Source organism: Puntigrus tetrazona, chromosome 7 (assembly GCF_018831695.1).
Source record: "Puntigrus tetrazona isolate hp1 chromosome 7, ASM1883169v1, whole genome shotgun sequence".
Taxonomy (NCBI): Eukaryota; Metazoa; Chordata; class Actinopteri; order Cypriniformes; family Cyprinidae; genus Puntigrus; species Puntigrus tetrazona.
In genome coordinates this window covers 3,077,424-3,095,492 of record NC_056705.1, presented here as the reverse complement: position 1 = coordinate 3,095,492, position 18,069 = coordinate 3,077,424, and the positions used below count along the sequence as shown (strand labels likewise).

Genomic DNA, 18,069 nt, shown 5'->3' with positions numbered 1-18,069 from the left:
ATGAATGAAACACTGACAAAGCATACCTATTTCACACTGGTCACCACTATATCCAGGTGGGCAGCTGCAGATCTGTACCCCGCCTCTTTTTACACAAGAACCTCCATTCAAGCAAACATCATCAGAACAGGAGTCTGCAATAAGAGAGAGAGAGGATATATAGGCATGTTATACAAACACACTGGTATATGTTTAGCGTACACATTCTGTTAATTTAAATTTATAGATATGAATAAATCCATGTTTACATCCTACCTGGAATATCAAATGTCTGCCCGATCATTGTGTATGCAAGGTCTGCTGTACTGTGTGTTGTGCTTTCATTCTGTGCACTTGGAGGTGTGCTTTTAACTAAAGAGGCCTCAGAAATGTCTTCAAGGGAGGAAAATGGTGTTGTCGTCTCACTTTGGGTTGTAGGTACTGATGATGTCATCTGATCTTCATTTTGAATTGGAATCTCAGTTTTAAGAGTTACAGCTTCCTCAATATGACCAGCTGCCTCTTGTTTCCTTGAGGCGGTTTCCTTACTAACAATCTTTATATCAGAATACGGTGTCATAAGTAAAGGTGAGGTTGTTGCAGTAGACAGAATCACTGCCTGAACCTCATCAGATGATGGGATAAGAACTGAACTACTCTTCAAACTACTGAAAGTTACAGAGCCATCAAACTGAGGTTGTATGGTGGTGCTGAATCCCGTATCAACTTTTTCTTCCAAGAATTTCTTTTCACTTATAGCAGCAGAACTTGGTTTATCTGTGACATTAGAAAGTCTGGCAGTGGTGTGATGCTTATTGAATAATATGGTGTTTACCTCCCCAGATGTGCTTCTCTCTGAACTACTTGTTCCACTGTTTGGTGAGCTGGTGACTGAAGATTGAGGCTTGACTGAAGTTCTTGAGGTCCTCTCAGAAGTAGTTTCACTTTTAATGTCTGGTTGCACGGTAGTCTTAAAGCTTGATTCAGTGTCAAGCTGAGAGGTAGTCTCAGTATCTAATACTTCTGCTTGTGTGTTTCCATCAACAGTTGTCAGACTGTCTTCCTGAGATGTTGAGAAGGTCTCAGTGCCAGTGTCAATTTTTGATTCTGGGGTGGTTTTGAAGCTAGATACAACTTCAAGCTGTGAGGTGGTATCAAAGCTTGTCTCAACGTCAGGCTGTAAGGTGGTCTCAAAGCTTGTCTCAACATCAGGCATTGAGGTGGGGAAGCTCTTCTCAGGTTGGGTGATGTCATCAATGCTAGACCCAACTTCTGAGCTAATGTCAGTCTGGCTGTCAATGCTTGTTTTGTTCTTTAAATCTGGTATGGAATATACTGTTATATAAGGTTCAGTTTTTGTATCATAATCAATTGTTTCATCTGTCTCTTCCTCAGAGAAAAGTGGAGCACCTGTTTTGTCACTCAGCTCTGGCATGGATGTAGATGAAGGAGATACCAATAATGTTACTGTGCCTGTAGTCATATTAAACTTTGATGCAGATATAAGAGGTGTGGCAATGGTTGTTGATGGCGATGGCATGTCTTCATCAATCCTGATGTCTGTGTAGGCATTCTGTGTCACTGCCATCTCAGACAAAGCTTGGTGATATGGTTCCCCATCAGTTACTGTAATTTCTTCAGGCAAAGAGGTTGTTGCAAAGTGAATCTTAATATCACTAGATGCTGACAATGAATCATCTTCAGATACTGAAGGAGAGTCTGTTAAATCAGACAGACCTGTAACCATTTCAGTTGTTTGATCACCTGAGCCATAATCTGTTGAAGAAAATACTGCACTTTTGGTTTCCTCTGAAATACCAGATCTAGTTGATACATCTGTGCTTGATAATTCACTCCCCTGAATTACCTTATCCGTAGAAGGACTACTGAGTTCAGTGTCATCAAAGCTTGTCATGTACAATGTTTCCTCTGTGTCAGCTGTTAAGTCATTAGTATCAGTTGTTGCTGTTTTGGTGTATGTACTTGTAGTCGTTTTGATAGGTTCAGTCATGCTAGCATTTGATGCAGTATGGAAAGGTGCAGTGCTTGTTAATTCCAATATTTGAGAAACTGACTGTTCAGAGTATGAGATATCACCTGAATATTGTGAAGAAACATTTTCTCCAGAACTTGATTGGACTGATGTTACATCATCCCCAGTATGTGTTGATACATCTTCAGATGAGTCCTCTTCAGCTGAGAACATTTCTATGATTTCTGTGGACACTTGAGATGTCATGGGGGTTAAAGTGGATGTTTCCAGAATACAGTCATCCGTAGACAAAGTGTCTCCAGAGTGTCTCATTGTAAGTTCTGTGGATTCTGTGAAGGTCTGACCATCTTGTGTGTGTTCAGATACATCAACATCAGTAGCTTCAAAAGACTGTGTTGCTTTTGTTTCCTCTTCTAAATATTTTGAACTGCTCAGCAGGATGTCTGGGGTTGATTGGGTTTGTTGAACTATTAACCTGTCTGTTGTGGTTGACACATGTAAATGAGGAAACTCAGAGGCATCCATTCCAGATCCTTCTGGCTCCTCTGTCATAAATCTTGAGGGTTGTGCTGTCATGAAAAGTGGAGTTGCCCCAGCTGCTTCTTCTGTAACAACTGTAGGGGCAAAGGAGGAAGAGTGCTCTAAAACAGACAAAGTATCTGCATCAATGATCATGTCATCCTTAGTGAAAGCTTCTTGTTTGATCGTATCATATCTTATACTCTCAGTAACAGTTAAAAGTAGCTTATCTTCATCTTCCTCCTCCTCTGTAAATATTAAAACTGGACTTGTTGGAGTGACTTGCTGATCACCACGGTCCATAGACAAGATCAATGGAGCAGTGGTGGACACAGGACCTTGAGGTGTCACGAAAGAAGGCAATTTAGTGTGGCTGGTTATCACACCAGATGGTGTTCCAGGGGCTGTAAAGCTAGTGGCTGCTATATCTGAGACAGAAACACCAGAATGGTCCTGCTCTGTTGGTGTTGTGACTGAGACCAGAGCAAAACCTTCAGCATTTGTGTTTGTATGTTCCTGTGAAACACTGTTGACTGAGTTAAAGGGTGATATTTTAATTGTTGTTTCTGTCATCTTTGAGCTTGATAGCAAAGGTGAAGATGTCACAGGAACCAAATCATCACCAGATCCATCTTCTGCTCCATCCCCTTCAGTTGAGTCTTCCCCACTGCCATCCTCTGAAAGTGAAGTTGTTACAGTTGACTGGGTAGCGGTCAGGAATGAGGAAGATGGGGATAAAGTTGACTGATGTGTGAAATCTGTACTGCTTGTGACTGGTGCAACACTTGAGAAACCTGTATTCTCTCTCTCTTCAACTTCTGCCTCATCAGTTCTTACAGTTAGGTCCTCATATGCCTTTGTTGTTGGTGTCTTGAATATCTCAGCAGTGGGATCCCCCGGTGAGGTAAATTCCTTTTCATCTTCTGTAGTTGATAATTCAAACCCATTTAAGTCAGTTTCTGGACTATTTGGCTGTAAGGTACTCTTTTGTGTTTCAGAACCTAATAAAGCCTCAGATGTGTTTGATAGTATTACAGCAGCTGTTGCAGCTTCGGTTTTCTGTGGTTGTGTGATTGCAGTTGAATTTGTTTTGTCCTCAGAGGGTATATCTTGAGGAGGAATTGACTCAAGAGTTTCCAGGGTAGATAAAGATCTTACTGCTGTTTGGACAGTGCTAGACAATAATGTTGATCTAGTTGTGAAGGACATAGAATGGGAGGAACTTACAAAACCCCCTGGCTCTGGTGTGGGGTTAGTCTCACTGATTTCTGCCTCATCAGTATAATTGTGAGACATTTCCTCTGTTGGACTCACTCTCTCCTCTTCACCAGAACCTTCCAGTTGAGTAGTTTCTTGGTCATCTACAATACCGGAGCCTTCTCTGTCTACAAAGGTGGAAGTGATTGAATTTTGTGTTATGGTAATGTCTTTGTCGAGTTCTGTGAAGCCAGTGCTAGTTGTGTGAACTATAGGAGAAGTTTGAGTTTTGATGTCTGCTGATGAAACATGAATGACAAGGGACACCCCTGATCCATCATCATCTGTTGTGTCATCCTCTGCATCAGATGAAACTGTTGTGTGAACGCTATGGCTTTTGCTGGATGTAAACATTGTTTTTGTGCTAAGTGCCGAAGTTGCTTTGTAACTGGCAGTGACTGATGATGTTTGGATGTGTTTGAAAGGAACAGTTGTTGTTTGGATAGCTGAAGGTGTGGTGTGGTCATCTTCAACTGTTGTCACTAAAGTGAGACTAGGTTTACCTGATCCTATTGCAGTATGACTAATAATTGATTCTGTGGTGTGTTTAGTCAACTGTGATTCAGTAATAGTCTGAGAAGGTCTAGAAGACAATGAGGTCTCTGTGAGTCTTGTACTAACAGGTTCTGTTGTTGTGTAACTTGATGTTGTACGGTGGGTGCTAGGTTCATCTGTAAATTTAGTATTTGAAGAGGCAAACTCTCTTTGAGATGTCATGACCTCCTCACTGGTGACTGTTCTGATCATGTTTTCTGATGGCTGCACTCCAGAAGCAGAAGTTGTCTTGTCTTCTGATGGTTTAGGAATGTGAGGTATTGATTCTACCATAGCAGAAGATATGTCCTCAGAGCCATCATATTCAGCTACTGTATTTTCTGCAATGTCTCCACTACCTTGTTCAGAAGAATAGTCTGTAACTACGGTTTGAAATGTGCTTGAAAACAATTCATTTTCATCATTTGATTTGGTTGTTATATTAAGTAAAGATATACCAGATGGCTCAGCTGAATGATCATACGCTGAAGATGGCAAAGCGGAAGTAAAACTTGACAGTGAAACTAAATCTTTGGATGTTGTCCACTTTGGTGGCACTGTACTTGTGAGTACAGCATCTGTTTTACTAGACTTTGAGACTGCTTCTGTGTTATACGGTGTTTCTGTGAGTTGTTCAGTTGAAAAATAAAACGGATGAAGGGTGGTGAACTCTTTGCTAAACATTTCAGAGGTCTCGTCTCCTGAACCTTTGGGCTCTGTGTATGGCAAATTTGAAGAAAATGTTGATGGTAAAAGGACATCTTTGAGGTCTGAGGTTATTGTGAATGTGCTTTCAGATAATATCTCATCTAAATGTCCAGTCTCAGCAGAGGAGAACAGAGTCTCTGAAACATTAATGATTGTGGATTCAGATGATTTTGCTGAAAGATTTTTGTCCTCCATTGGAGTATCAGTGGTTGTTGCTATAGATGAAGTAACATCTTTACTTGTAACTGTTTCTCCCATTGAGTGCCCAGTGCTAAGTGATGAAAATGTATGTACAGCACTAGTTACAGTAGAGTCAAGAGAGAAAACAGGTTCTCTACTATGTGTCTCAGTTGTCTGATCTCTTGTAGCATCAGCATCCGTTGAGCTAGACATAAAAACTTTTTCTGCCAAGTCCAATAATGTTTTAGTAAGTTCATGTTTAGATTTAGTTGGAGTATATAATGAAGTAGCTGCTGTTGTAAACTCCTTGCTAAAAATATCAAAGGGTTGATCTCCTGAAGCTTCAGACTCTGTGGATGGCGAACTTGAAGAAAAACTTGATGACTTTACTGCCTGAGTTGTCTGGTCTCTTGTAGTTTTAGCATATGTTGAACTGGACACTGAGATTTTTTCTGTTGTGTCAGATGATGTTTTTGTAAGGTCATGATCTGATTTGGTTGGACTAAAAAGTGAAGAACTTCTTGTTGTGAACTCTTTGCTTAACATATCAGTGGTCTCATCTCCTGAAGCTTCAGATTCTGTATATGGCACACTTGAAGAAAAACCTGATGGTGACATTACATTTTGGATAGTGGTCTTCTCCAATATCATTGTAACAGTGCTTTCAGCTAATTTCTCATCTAAACGTCCTGTCTGAGCAGAGGAGAACAGAGTGTCTGAAACATTAATGATTGTGGGTTCAGATGGTTTTGTTGACATATCTTTCTCATCCTTAGCAGCTGTAGTTGTTATAGGTGATGTAACATATTTACTTGTCACCGTTTCTTTCTTTGAGTCTCCAGTGCTTGGGGATGAAAATGCATGTACACCACTAGTTACAGTAGAGTCAAAAGAGGAAACAGTTTCTCTACTTTGTGTCTGAGTTATCTGATCTTTTGTAACTTCAGCATCTGTTGAGCTGGGCACTGAAATTGTTTCTGTCATGTCAGATGATATTTTTGTAAGTTTTTGGTCTGTTTTGGTTGGAGTATAATGTGTTGTTGTTGTGAACTCTTTGCTAAACATATCAGAGGCTTCATCTTCTGAAGCTTTAGAATCTGTAGATGACAAGCTTGAAGAAAGACTTGATGATGTTACATCTTTGGCAGTTGTCTTTTGTGAGATTATTATTACAGTGCTTTCAGATAACATTTCATCTAAATGTCCTGTCTGAGCAGAGGAGAACAGAGTCTCTGAAACATTAATCATTGGGGATTCAGATGGTTTTGCTGACAGATCTTTGTCCTCTATGTTAGTAGCTGTGGTTGTTGCTATTGGTGATGTAACATCTTTACTTGTAACTTTTTCTCCTGTTGCTTCTCCAGTGCTTGATGATGTAAATGTATTACTTACAGTGGAATAAAGAGAGGAAACAGATTCTCTAGTAAGCACATCAGGTGACTGACGTCTTGTAGCTTCAGCATCTGTTGAGCTGGATACTGAGATTGTTTCTGTCATGTCAGATAATGTTTTAGTAACTTCATGGTCTGATTTGGTTGAAGAATAAAGTGAGGAACTTGTTGTTGTAAACTCTTTGCTTAACATATCAAAGGTCCCATCTCCAGAAGCTTCAGACTCTGTCGATGGCAAACTTGAAGACAAACTTGATGGTGTCATTACATCTTTGGCACTTGTCTTCTCTGAGATCATTGTAACAGTGCTTTCAGCTAATTTCTCATCTAAATGTCCAGTCTGAGCAGAGGAGAAAAGAGTCTCTGAAACATTAATGACAGTTGATTCAGATGGTTTTGCTGACAGATCCATTGGAGTAGCAGTGGTGGTTTCTATAGGTAAAGTAGCATATTCACTTGTAATTGTTTCCCCCATTGAGTGCCCAGTGGTAAGTGATGAGAATGTATGTACAGTGCTAGTTACAGCAGAGTCTAGAGAGGAAACAGGTTCTCTACTATGTTTTTCAGTTGCCTGATCTCTTGTAGGTTGAGTATCTTTAAAGCTGGACACTGAGCTTGTTTCTGTCATGTCAGATGATGTTTTTGTAAGTTCATGATCTGATTTGGTTGGAGTATAATGTGTTGTTGTTGTGAACTCTTTGCTAAACATATCAAAGGTCCCATCTCCTGAAGCTTCAGACTCTGTGGATGGCAAACCTGAAGATAAACTTGAGGGTGACATCACATCTTTGACAGTTGTCTTCTCTGAGATCAGAGCTGTGCTTCTTGTTGAATGAGATGTAACATCTTTACTTGTGACTGTTTCTCTTGTTGAATCCCCAGCGCTCGTGGATGAAAATGTATGTACAGCACTAGTTACAGTAGACCCAGGAGAGGAAACAGTTTCTCTACTTTGTGTTATCTCAGTTGTCCTGAGATCTCCTGTACCTTCAGCAACTGTTGAGCTGGACACTAATATTGTTTCTGTCATATCATATGATGTTTTGGTAAGTTCATGGTCTGTTTTGGTTGGAGTATAAAGTGAAAAACTTGTCGTTGTAAACTCTTTGCTAAACATATCAGAGGTTTGATCATCTGAAGCTTCAGACCCGTGAAGTGAACTTGAAAGAAAACCTGATGACTTTACATCTTTGGCAGTTGTCTTCTCCAATATCACTGTAACAGTGCTTTCAGATAATTTCTCATCAAAATGTTCAGTCTGGGCAGAGGAGAACAAAGTCTCAGAAAGATTAATAATTGAGGATCCAGATGGTTTTGCTGACAGATCCTCCATGATAGTAGCTGTGGTTGTTGCTGATTGAGATGTAACATCTTTACTTGTAACTGTTTCTCCTGTAGATTCTCCAGTGCTTGATGGTGTAAATGTATGTATGGTATTAGTTAAAGTAGAATAAAGAGTGGAAACAGATTCTCTAGTAAGCATATCAGGTGACTGATGTCTTGTAGCTTCAGTATCTTTTGAGCTGGACACTGAGATTGTTTCTGTCATGTCAGATGATGTTTTTGTAAGTTCATGGTCTGATTTGGTTGAAAAATAAAGTGAGGAACTAGTTGTTGTGAACTCTTTCCTAATCATATCAGAGGTCCCATCTCCTGAAGCTTCAGACTCTGTAGATGGCAATTGTGAAAAGCTTGATGGCAACATTACATCTTTGCTAGTTGTCTTATCTGAGATCATCATTACCGTGCTTTCAGATAATTTCTCATCTAAATGTCCAGTCTGAACAGAAGAGAACAGAGTGTCTGAAACATTAATAATTGTGGATTCAGTTGGTTTTGCAGACAGATCGCTCTCCTCCATGACAATAGCTGTGGTTGTTACTGAATGAGATGTACCATCTTTACTTGTAACTATTTCTCCTGTTGAGTCCCCAGTGCTCATGGATAAAATTGTATGCACAGCACTAGTTACAGTAGAGTCAAGAGCGGAAACAATTTCTCTATGTTGTGTCTGAGTAGCCTGATCTCTTGTAACTTTAGCATTGGTTGAGCTGGACACTAAGATTTTTTCTGTTGTGTTAGAGGATGTTTTTGTAAGTTCATGATCTGATTTGCTTGGAGTAAAGAGTGGAAAACTTGTTGTTGTGAACTGTTTGTTTAACATATCAGAGGTCTCATCTCCTGAAGCTTCAGATTCTGTATATTGCAAACTTGAAGAAAAACCTGATGGTGACATTACATCTTTGACAGTTGTCTTCTCCAATATCATTGTAACAGTGCTATCAGTTAATTTCTCATCTAAATGTCCAGTCTGAGCAGAGGAGAACAAAGTCTCTGAAACATTAATGATTGTGGATTCAGATGGTTTTGCTGACAGGTCTTTCTCCTCCATGATAGTAGCTGTGGCTGTTGCTGAATGAGATGTAACATCTTTACTTGTAACTGTTTCTCCTGTAGATTCTCCAGTGCTTGATGGTGTAAATGTATGTATGGTATTAGATAAAGCAGAATAAAGAGAGGAAACAGGTTCTCTACTAAGCACATCAGGTGACTGACTTCTTGTAGCTTCAGCATCTTTTGAGCTGGACACTGAAGTTGTTTCTGTCATGTCAGATGATGTTTTAGTAACGTCATGGTCTGACTTGGTTGAAGAATAAAGTGAGGAACTTGTTGTAAACTCTTTGCTAAAGATATCAAAGGTCCCATGTCCTGAAGCTTCAGACTCTGTCAATGGCAAACTTGAAGATAAACTTGATGGTGATATTACATCTTTGACAGTTGTCTTCTCTGAGATCATTGTAACAGTGCTTTCAGTTAAATTCTCATCTATATGTCCTGTCTGAGCAGAGGAGAAGAGAGTCTCTGAAACATTAATGACTGTGGATTCAGATGGTTTTGCTGACAGATCATTCTCCTCCATTGGAGTAGCAGTGGTGGTTTTCATAGGTAAAGTAGCATCTTCACTGGTAACCGTTTCTCCCATTGAGTGCCCAGTGCTAAGTGATAAAAATGTATGTACTGTACTAGTTACAGTAGAGTCCAGAGGTGAAACAGGTTCTTTACTATTTGTCTCAGTTGCATGATCTTTTGTAGCTTCAGCATCCGTTGAGCTGGACACTGAGGTTTTTTCTGTGTCAGGTGATGTTTTGGTAAGTTCATGATCTGATTTGGTTGGAGTATTAAATAAAGAACTTGTTGTTAACTCTTTGCTAAACATATCAGAGGTTTCATCTCCTGAAGCTTCAGACTCTGTGGATGACGAACTTGAGGATAAACTTGATGGTGAAATTACATCTTTTACAGTTGCCTTCTCTGAGATCATTATTACAGTGCTTTCAGATAATTTCTCATCTAAATGTCCTGTCTGAGTGGAAGAGAACAGAGTCTCTGAGACATCAATGATTGTGGATTCAGATGGTTTTGCTGACAGATCGTTCTCCTCCATAATAGTAGCTGTGGTTGTTGCTGAATGAGATATAACATCTTTACTTGTAACTGTTTCACCTGTTGAGTCGCCAGTGCTCGTGGATGAAAATGTAGGTACAGCACGAGTTACAGTAGGGTCAAGAGAGGAAACAGGTTCTCTACTATGTGTCTCAGTGGTCTGATCTCTTGTAGCTTCAGCATCCATTGAGCTGGACACTGAGATTTTTTCTGTGTCAGAAGATGTTTTGGTAAGTTCATAGGCTGATTTGGTAGAAGAATAAAGCAAAGAACTTGTTGTTGTGAACTCTTTCCTAAACATATCAGAGGTTTGATCTCTTGAAGCTTCAAACTCTGTGGATGGCAAACTGGAAGAAAAACCGAATGACTTTAAATCTTTAGCAGTTGTTTTCTCCAATCTCACTGTAACAGTGTTTTCATATAATTTCTCATCTAAATGATCAGTCTGAGCAGAGGAGAACAAAGTCTCAGAAAGATTAATAATGGTGGATCCAGGTGGTTTTGCTGACAGATCTTCGTCCTCTATGATAGTAGCTGTGGTTGTTGCTATTGGTAATGTAACATCTTTAGGTGTAACTGCCTCTCCTGTTGATTCTCCAGTGCTTGATGATGCAAATGTATGTACAGTATTAGGTACAGTAGAATAAAGAGAGGAAACAGGTTCTCTAGTAAGCAAATCAGGTGACTGACTTCTCGAAGCTTCAGCATCTGTTGAGCTGGTTACTGAGATTGTTTCTGTCATGTCAGATGATGTTTTGGTAAGTTGATGGTATGACTTGGTTGGGGTATAATGTGTTGTTGTTGTGAACTCTTTGCTAAACATATCAGAGGTTTCATCTTCTGAAGCTTCAGACTCTGTGAATGGCAAACTTGAAGATAAACCTGATGGTGACATCACATCTTTGGCAGTTGTCTTTTCTGAGATCATTGTAACAGTGCTTTCAGATAATTTCTCATCTAAATGTCCAGTCTGAGTAGAGGAGAACAGAGTCTCTGAAACATTAATAATTGTGAATTCAGATGGTTTTGCTGACAGGTCTTTCTCCTCCATGATAGTAGCTGTGGTTGTTGCTGATTGAGATGTAACATCTTTACTTGTAACTGTTTCTCCTGTAGATTCCCCAGTGCTTGATGATGTAAATGTATGTATGGTATTAGATAAAGTAGAATAAAGAGAGGAAACAGGTTCTCTACTAAGCACATCAGGTGACTGACTTCTTGTAGCTTCAGTATCTTTTGAGCTGGACACTGAGATTGTTTCTGTCATGTCAGATGATGTTTTTGTAAGTTCATGGTCTGATTTGGTTGAAGAATAAAGTGAGGAACTAGTTGTTGTGAACTCTTTGCTAAACATATCAGAGGTCCCATCTCCTGAAGCTTCAGACTCTGTATATGGCAAACTTGATGAAAAGCTTGACGATGACATTACATCTTTGCTAGTTGTCTTCTCTGATATCATCATTACAGTGCTTTCAGATAATTTCTCATCTAAATGTCCTGTCTGAGCAAAAGAGAACAGATTCTCTGAGACATCAATGATTGTGGATTCAAATGGTTTTGCTGACAGATCGTTCTCCTCCATAAAAGTAGCTGTGGTTGTTGCTGGATGAAATGTAACATCTTTACTTGTAACTGTTTCACGTGTTGAGTCCCCAGTGCTCGTGGATAAAAATGTAGGTACAGCACTAGTTACAGTAGGGTCAAGAGAGGAAACAGGTTGTCTGCTATGTGTCTCAGTTGTCGGATCTCCTATACCTTCAGCATCTGTTGAGCTAGACACTGAGATTTTTTCGGTAGTGTTAGATGATGTTTTGGTATGTTCATAGTTTGATTTGGGTGAAGAATAAAGTAAAGAACTTGTTGTTGTGAACTCTTTGCTAAACATATCAGAGGTTTGATCTCCTGAAGCTTCAATCTCTGTGGATGGCGAACTTGAAGAAAAACCTAATAACTTTACATCTTTGGCAGTTGTTTTCTCCAATCTCACTGTAACACTATTTTCAGATAATTTCTCACCAAAATGTTCAGTCTGAGAAGAGGAGAACAAAGTCTCAGAAAGCTGAATAATGGTGGATCCAGATGGGTTTGCTGACAGATCTTTGTCCTCTATGATAGTAGCTGTGGTTGTTGCTACTGGTGATGTAACATCTTTACTTGTGATTGTTTCTCCTGTTGATTCTCCAGTGCTTGATGGTGTAAATGTATGTACCGTATTAGGTACAGTAGAATAAGGAGAGGAAACAGCTTTTCTAGTAAACACATCAGATGACTGACTTCTCGAAGCTTCAGCATCTGTTGAGCTGGTTACTGAGATTGTTTCTGTCATTTCAGATGATGTTTTGGTAAGTTCATGATCTGATTTGGTTGAAGTATAATGTGAGGAACTTGTTGTTGTGAACTCTTTGCTAAACATAGCAGAGGTCACGTCTCCTGAAGCTTCAGACTCTGTAGATGGCAAACTTGATGAAAAGCTTGATGGCGACATTACATCTTTGCTAGTTGTCTTCTCTGATATCATCATTATAGTGCTTTCAGATAATTTCTCATCTAAATGTTCAGTTTGAGCAGAGGACAACAAAGTCTCAGAAAGATTAATAATGGTGGATCCAGGTGGTTTTGCTGACAGATCTTTGTCCTCTATGAAAGTAGCTGTGGTTGTTGCTTCTGGTGATGTAACATCTTTACTTGTAACTGTTTCTCCTGTTGATTCTCCAGTGCTTGATGATGTAAATGTATGTACAGTATTAGATAAAGTAGAATAAAGAGAGGAAACAGGTTCTTTGCTAAGCACATCAGGGGACTGACTTCTTGTAGCTTCAGTATCTTTTGAGCTGGACACTGAGATTGTTTCTGTCATGTCAGATGATGTTTTGGTAAGTTCATGGTCTGATTTGGTTGGAGTATAATGTGTTGTTGTTGTGAACTCTTTGCTAAACATATCAGAGGTTTCATCTCCTGAATCTTCAGACTTTGTCGATGGCAAACTTGAAGATAAACTTGATGATGACATTACATCTTTGACAGTTGTCTTCTCCAATATCATTGTAACAGTGCTTTCAGATAATTTCTCATCTAAAAGTCGAGTCTGAGCAGAGGAGAACAGAGTCTCTGAAACATTAATGATTGTGGATTCAGATGGTTTTGCTGACAGGTCTTTCTCCCCCGTGATAGTAGCTGTGGTTGTTGCTGATTGAGACGTAACATCTTTACTTGTAACTGTTTCTCCTGTAGATTCCCCAGTGCTTGATGATGTAAATGTATGTACAGTATTAGATAAAGTAGAATAAAGAGAGGAAACAGGTTCTCTGCTAAGCACATCAGGGGACTGACTTCTTGTAGCTTCAGTATCTTTTGAGCTGGACACTGAGATTGTTTCTGTCATGTCAGATGATGTTTTGCTAAGTTCATGGTCTGATTTGGTTGGAGTATAATGTGTTGTTGTTGTGAACTCTTTGCTAAACATATCAGAGGTCTCATCTCCTGAATCTTCAGACTTTGTCGATGGCAAACTTGAAGATAAACTTGATGGTGACATAACATCTTTGACAGTTGTCTTCTCCAATATCGTTGTAACAGTGCTTTCAGAAAATTTCTCATCTAAAAGTCGGGTCTGAGCAGAGGAGAACAGAGTCTCTGAAACATTAATGATTGTGGACTCAGATGGTTTTGCTGACTGGTCTTTCTCCTCCATGATAGTAGCTGGGGCTGTTGCTGAATGAGATGTAACATCTTTACTTGTAACTGTTTCTCCTGTAGATTCCCCAGTGCTTAATGGTGTAAATGTATGTACAGTATTAGATAAAGTAGAATAAAGAGAGGAAACAGGTTCTCTACTAAGCATATCAGGTGACTGACTTCTTGTAGCTTCAGTATCTTTTGAGCTGGAAACTGAGGTTGTTTCTGTCATGTCAGATGATGTTTTAGTAACTTCATGGTCTGATTTGGTTGAAGAATAAAGTGAGGAACTTGTTGTTGTAAACTCTTTGCTAAACATATCAAAGGTCCCATCTCCTGAAGCTTCAGACTCTGTCAATGGCAAACTTGACGTTAAACTTGATAGTGACATTACATCTTTGACAGTTGTCTTCTCTGATATCATTGTAACAGTACTTTCAGCTAATTTCTCATCTAAATGTCCTGTCTGAGCAGAGGACAACAGGGTCTCTGAAACATCAATGATTGTGGATTCAGATGGTTTTGCTGACAGGTATTTTTCCCCCGTGATAGTAGCTGTGCTTGTTGCTGATTGAGATGTAACATCTTTACTTGTAACTGTTTCTCCTGTAGATTCCCCAGTGCTTGATGATGTAAATGTATGTACAGTATTAGATAAAGTAGAATAAAGAGAGGAAACAGGTTCTCTGCTAAGCACATCAGGGGACTGACTTCTTGTAGCGTCAGTATCTTTTGAGCTGGACACTGAGATTGTTTCTGTCATGTCAGATGATGTTTTGGTAAGTTCATGGTCTGATTTGGTTGGAGTATAATGTGTTGTTGTTGTGAACTCTTTGCTAAACATATCAGAGGTCTCATCTCCTGAATCTTCAGACTTTGTCGATGGCAAACTTGAAGATAAACTTGATGGTGACATAACATCTTTGACAGTTGTCTTCTCCAATATCGTTGTAACAGTGCTTTTAGATAATTTCTTATCTAAAAGTCGAGTCTGAGCAGAGGAGAACAGAGTCTCTGAAACATTAATGATTGTGGATTCAGATGGTTTTGCTGACTGGTCTTTCTCCTCCATGATAGTAGCTGTGGCTGTTGCTGAATGAGATGTAACATCTTTACTTGTAACTGTTTCTCCTGTAGATTCCCCAGTGCTTAATGGTGTAAATGTATGTACGGTATTAGATAAAGTAGAATAAAGAGAGGAAACAGGTTCTCTACTAAGCATATCAGGTGACTGACTTCTTGTAGCTTCAGTATCTTTTGAGCTGGAAACTGACGTTGTTTCTGTCATGTCAGATGATGTTTTAGTAACTTCATGGTCTGATTTGGTTGAAGAATAAAGTGAGGAACTTGTTGTTGTAAACTCTTTGCTAAACATATCAGAGGTCCCATCTCCTGAAGCTTCAGACTCTGTCAATGGCAAACTTGACGTTAAACTTGATAGTGACATTACATCTTTGACAGTTGTCTTCTCTGATATCATAGTAACAGTGCTTTCAGCTAATTTCTCATCTAAATGTCCTGTCTGAGCAGAGGAGAACAGGGTCTCTGAAACATCAATGATTGTGGATTCAGATGGTTTTGCTGACAGATCTTTCTCCTCCATAATAGTAGCTGTGGTGGTTTCTATAGTTAAAGTAGCATATTCACTTGTAACTGCTTCTCCCATTGAGTGCCCAGTGCTAAGTGATGAAAATGTATGTACAGTACTAGTTACAGTAGAGTCCAGAGGGGAAACAGATTCTGTACTATGTTTCTCAGTTGTCTGATCTCTTGTAGGTTTGGTATCTTTAGAGCTAGACACTGAGATTGTTTCTGTCATGTTAGATGATGTTGTAAGTTCATGGTCTGATTTGGTTGAAGAATAAAGTGATGGACTTGTTGTTGTGAACTCTTTGCTAAACATAGCAGAGGTCACGTCACCTGAAGCTTCAGACTCTGTAGAAGGCAAACTTGATGAAAAGCTGGATGGCGACATTACATCTTTGCTAGTTGTCTGCTCTGAGATCATCATTACAGTGCTTTCAGATAATTTCTTATCTAAATGTCCAGTTTGACCAGAGGACAACAGATACTCTGAAACATCAATGATTGTGGATTCAGATGGTTTTGCTGACAGATCTTTCTCCTCCATAATAGTAGCTGTGGTTTTTGCTGAATGAGATATAACATCTTTACTTGTAACTGTTTCACCTGTTGAGTCTCCAGTGCTAGTTACAGTAGGGTCAAGAGAGGAAACAGGATCTCTACTATGTGTCTCCATTGTCTGATCTCTTTTAGCTTCAGCATCCATTGAGCTGGACACTGAGATTTTTTCTGTTGTGTCAGATGATGTTTTGGTAAGTTCAAATGCTGATTTGGTTGAAGAATAATGTAAAGAACTTGTTGTTGTGAAAACTTTGCTAAACATATCAGAGGTTTGATCTCCTGAAGCTTCAATCTCTGTGAATGGCGAACTTGAAGAAAAACCTAATAACTTTACATCTTTGGCAGTTGTTTTCTCCAATATCACTGTAACAGTGTTTTCAGATAATTTCTCATCTAAATGTTCAGTCTGAGCAGAGGAGAACAAATTCTCAGAAAGATTAATAATGGTGGATCCAGACGGTTTCGCTGACAGATCTTTGTCCTCTATGATAGTAGCTGTGGTTGTTGCTATTGGTGATGTAACATCTTTACTTGTAACCGTTTGTCCTGTAGATTCTCCCGTACTTGATGATGTAAATGTATGTGCAGTATTAGGTACAGAAGAATAAAGAGAGGAAACGGGTTCTCTACTACGCACATGAGGTGACTGACTTCGTGAAGCTTCAGTATCTGTTGAGCTGGTTACTGAGATTGTTTCTGTCTTCTCAAATGATGTTTTGGTAAGTTGATGATCTGTGCTAGTTCCAGTAGAGTCAAGAGAAGAAGCAGGTTTTTTACTATATCTCTCAGTTGTCTGATCTCTTGGGATTGTGTTTGTGGTTTTGCTTAGTTCTTGGTCTGATTTAGTTACTGTATACAGTGCAGAACTTATCGTTGTGGTTCTAAACAAAGTCTCATCTCCTGAAACCTCTGAAGATGATAAAACAGAAGAAAAATGTGATGGTGAAAGCTTATGTCTTTCTGTTGTCATTTCCAAATTCATTGTTGATGGCATCATTAATTCAGAAGTTGCCTCTTTCTGCATTTTAACAATATCGCTTGATGATGGTGTAAATGTAAATGTTATGTCCTTTTTTCTTGTTGTTGCTGTCGTACTATGTACTTGAGTTGGTAATGTCAAATTAAACTCTTTAGTTGTCTGAACATTCAAGCCTGATTCATCTGTATCCAAACGGCCCAAATTTGAAGTAGACCCTAGGCCAGAAACAACTGTGTGAGTTGCCGTTTTGATTGAGTCATCTTTCTGAGTTGACATTCCCATAAGCTGTGTTGTAACGGCTGTATCTTTGACTTTATCCTCTGTTGCTGAGCCAGTACTGTGCACTGAAGAAGATATAGATGGCTTAGTAGTGTCATCATGATCCAAAGGAATATCTGTAGATCTAAGTGAGAATTCTGGCTTTACAGAAGGTTGCTTTTCACTGGTGGAGGTTAAAATGCTTGGCATGACAGTTGCTTCAGATATGAGTGTTTCCTCTTCACTAAATGTTATGGGGAGTGATGGTGGAGTGGACTCTACAACTGTTCCTCCTGCGCCAAAATTAATGTCTGACTGAAGGGTTGTGGAATACAAGGGGGACAGTAATGAGGATCCTGAAACCAGTGATTCATGTGGTGTTCTGCCAGCCTCCACTAATGAACTATCAAATTTTAATGTTGCTTCTTCTTCATTTAAGTTGTGTATTCCAAGAGAATCACTTCCAAATGTATCTCCTCTAACTTCTTCTGCCATTACTTTAGGTTGAAGTGTCACCTCAAATTTGCCATTTATGAAGCTGACTGTTGGAGTCATGGTTACTGCTAGTGAGGATAAGAAATCTCCACTTGCTACAACATTCTCCACATTAGCAGGAAGAAGATCATCAGGTATCTCAGGAATGACAGACAACTGGGGAGTGTAAAAATGTGGCTCTCCAGAAGGCATCACACTTTGATTAACTGTTGAAAAATGGGGGGAAAGCAGAGAAAATGTAATTAATTGCCTCTTTTATGTCTGTATGCATTTGTAGCAGGGTTGTCCAAAATTGGAAAATGAAGAAGCGTGTTTCCGTCAATTAATGAATATCAACTACATTTTCAGTTGTAGTTGAAACTGAACTTTTAACTAAAATTTAACACAGGTAAATTATTAAACTAACTTTTTTATCTTTCAGTGAAGGCTTTGTTAAACCAACATTCAATTCTAGTTATATAGACATATCAAGTTCTTTGAATTTCAATTAATTTAAATTCTACTCATCGCAA

The 18,069-nt window shown here is 39.2% G+C and overlaps 1 protein-coding gene across 1 annotated transcript in view; it reads right to left on the bottom strand.

The window, feature by feature from the left end:
• vcana (versican a) overlaps positions 1 to 18,069 on the bottom strand; it is a 37,511-nt gene that overhangs the window by 7,266 nt on the left and 12,176 nt on the right. Inside the window, exons 8-9 of the mRNA XM_043245569.1 lie at positions 256 to 17,763; positions 27 to 134 (exon numbers count right to left, since the gene is read on the bottom strand). Of these exons, the coding sequence (XP_043101504.1) occupies positions 27 to 134; positions 256 to 17,763 (17,616 nt within the window). The remainder of the gene's footprint in view (positions 1 to 26; positions 135 to 255; positions 17,764 to 18,069) is intronic.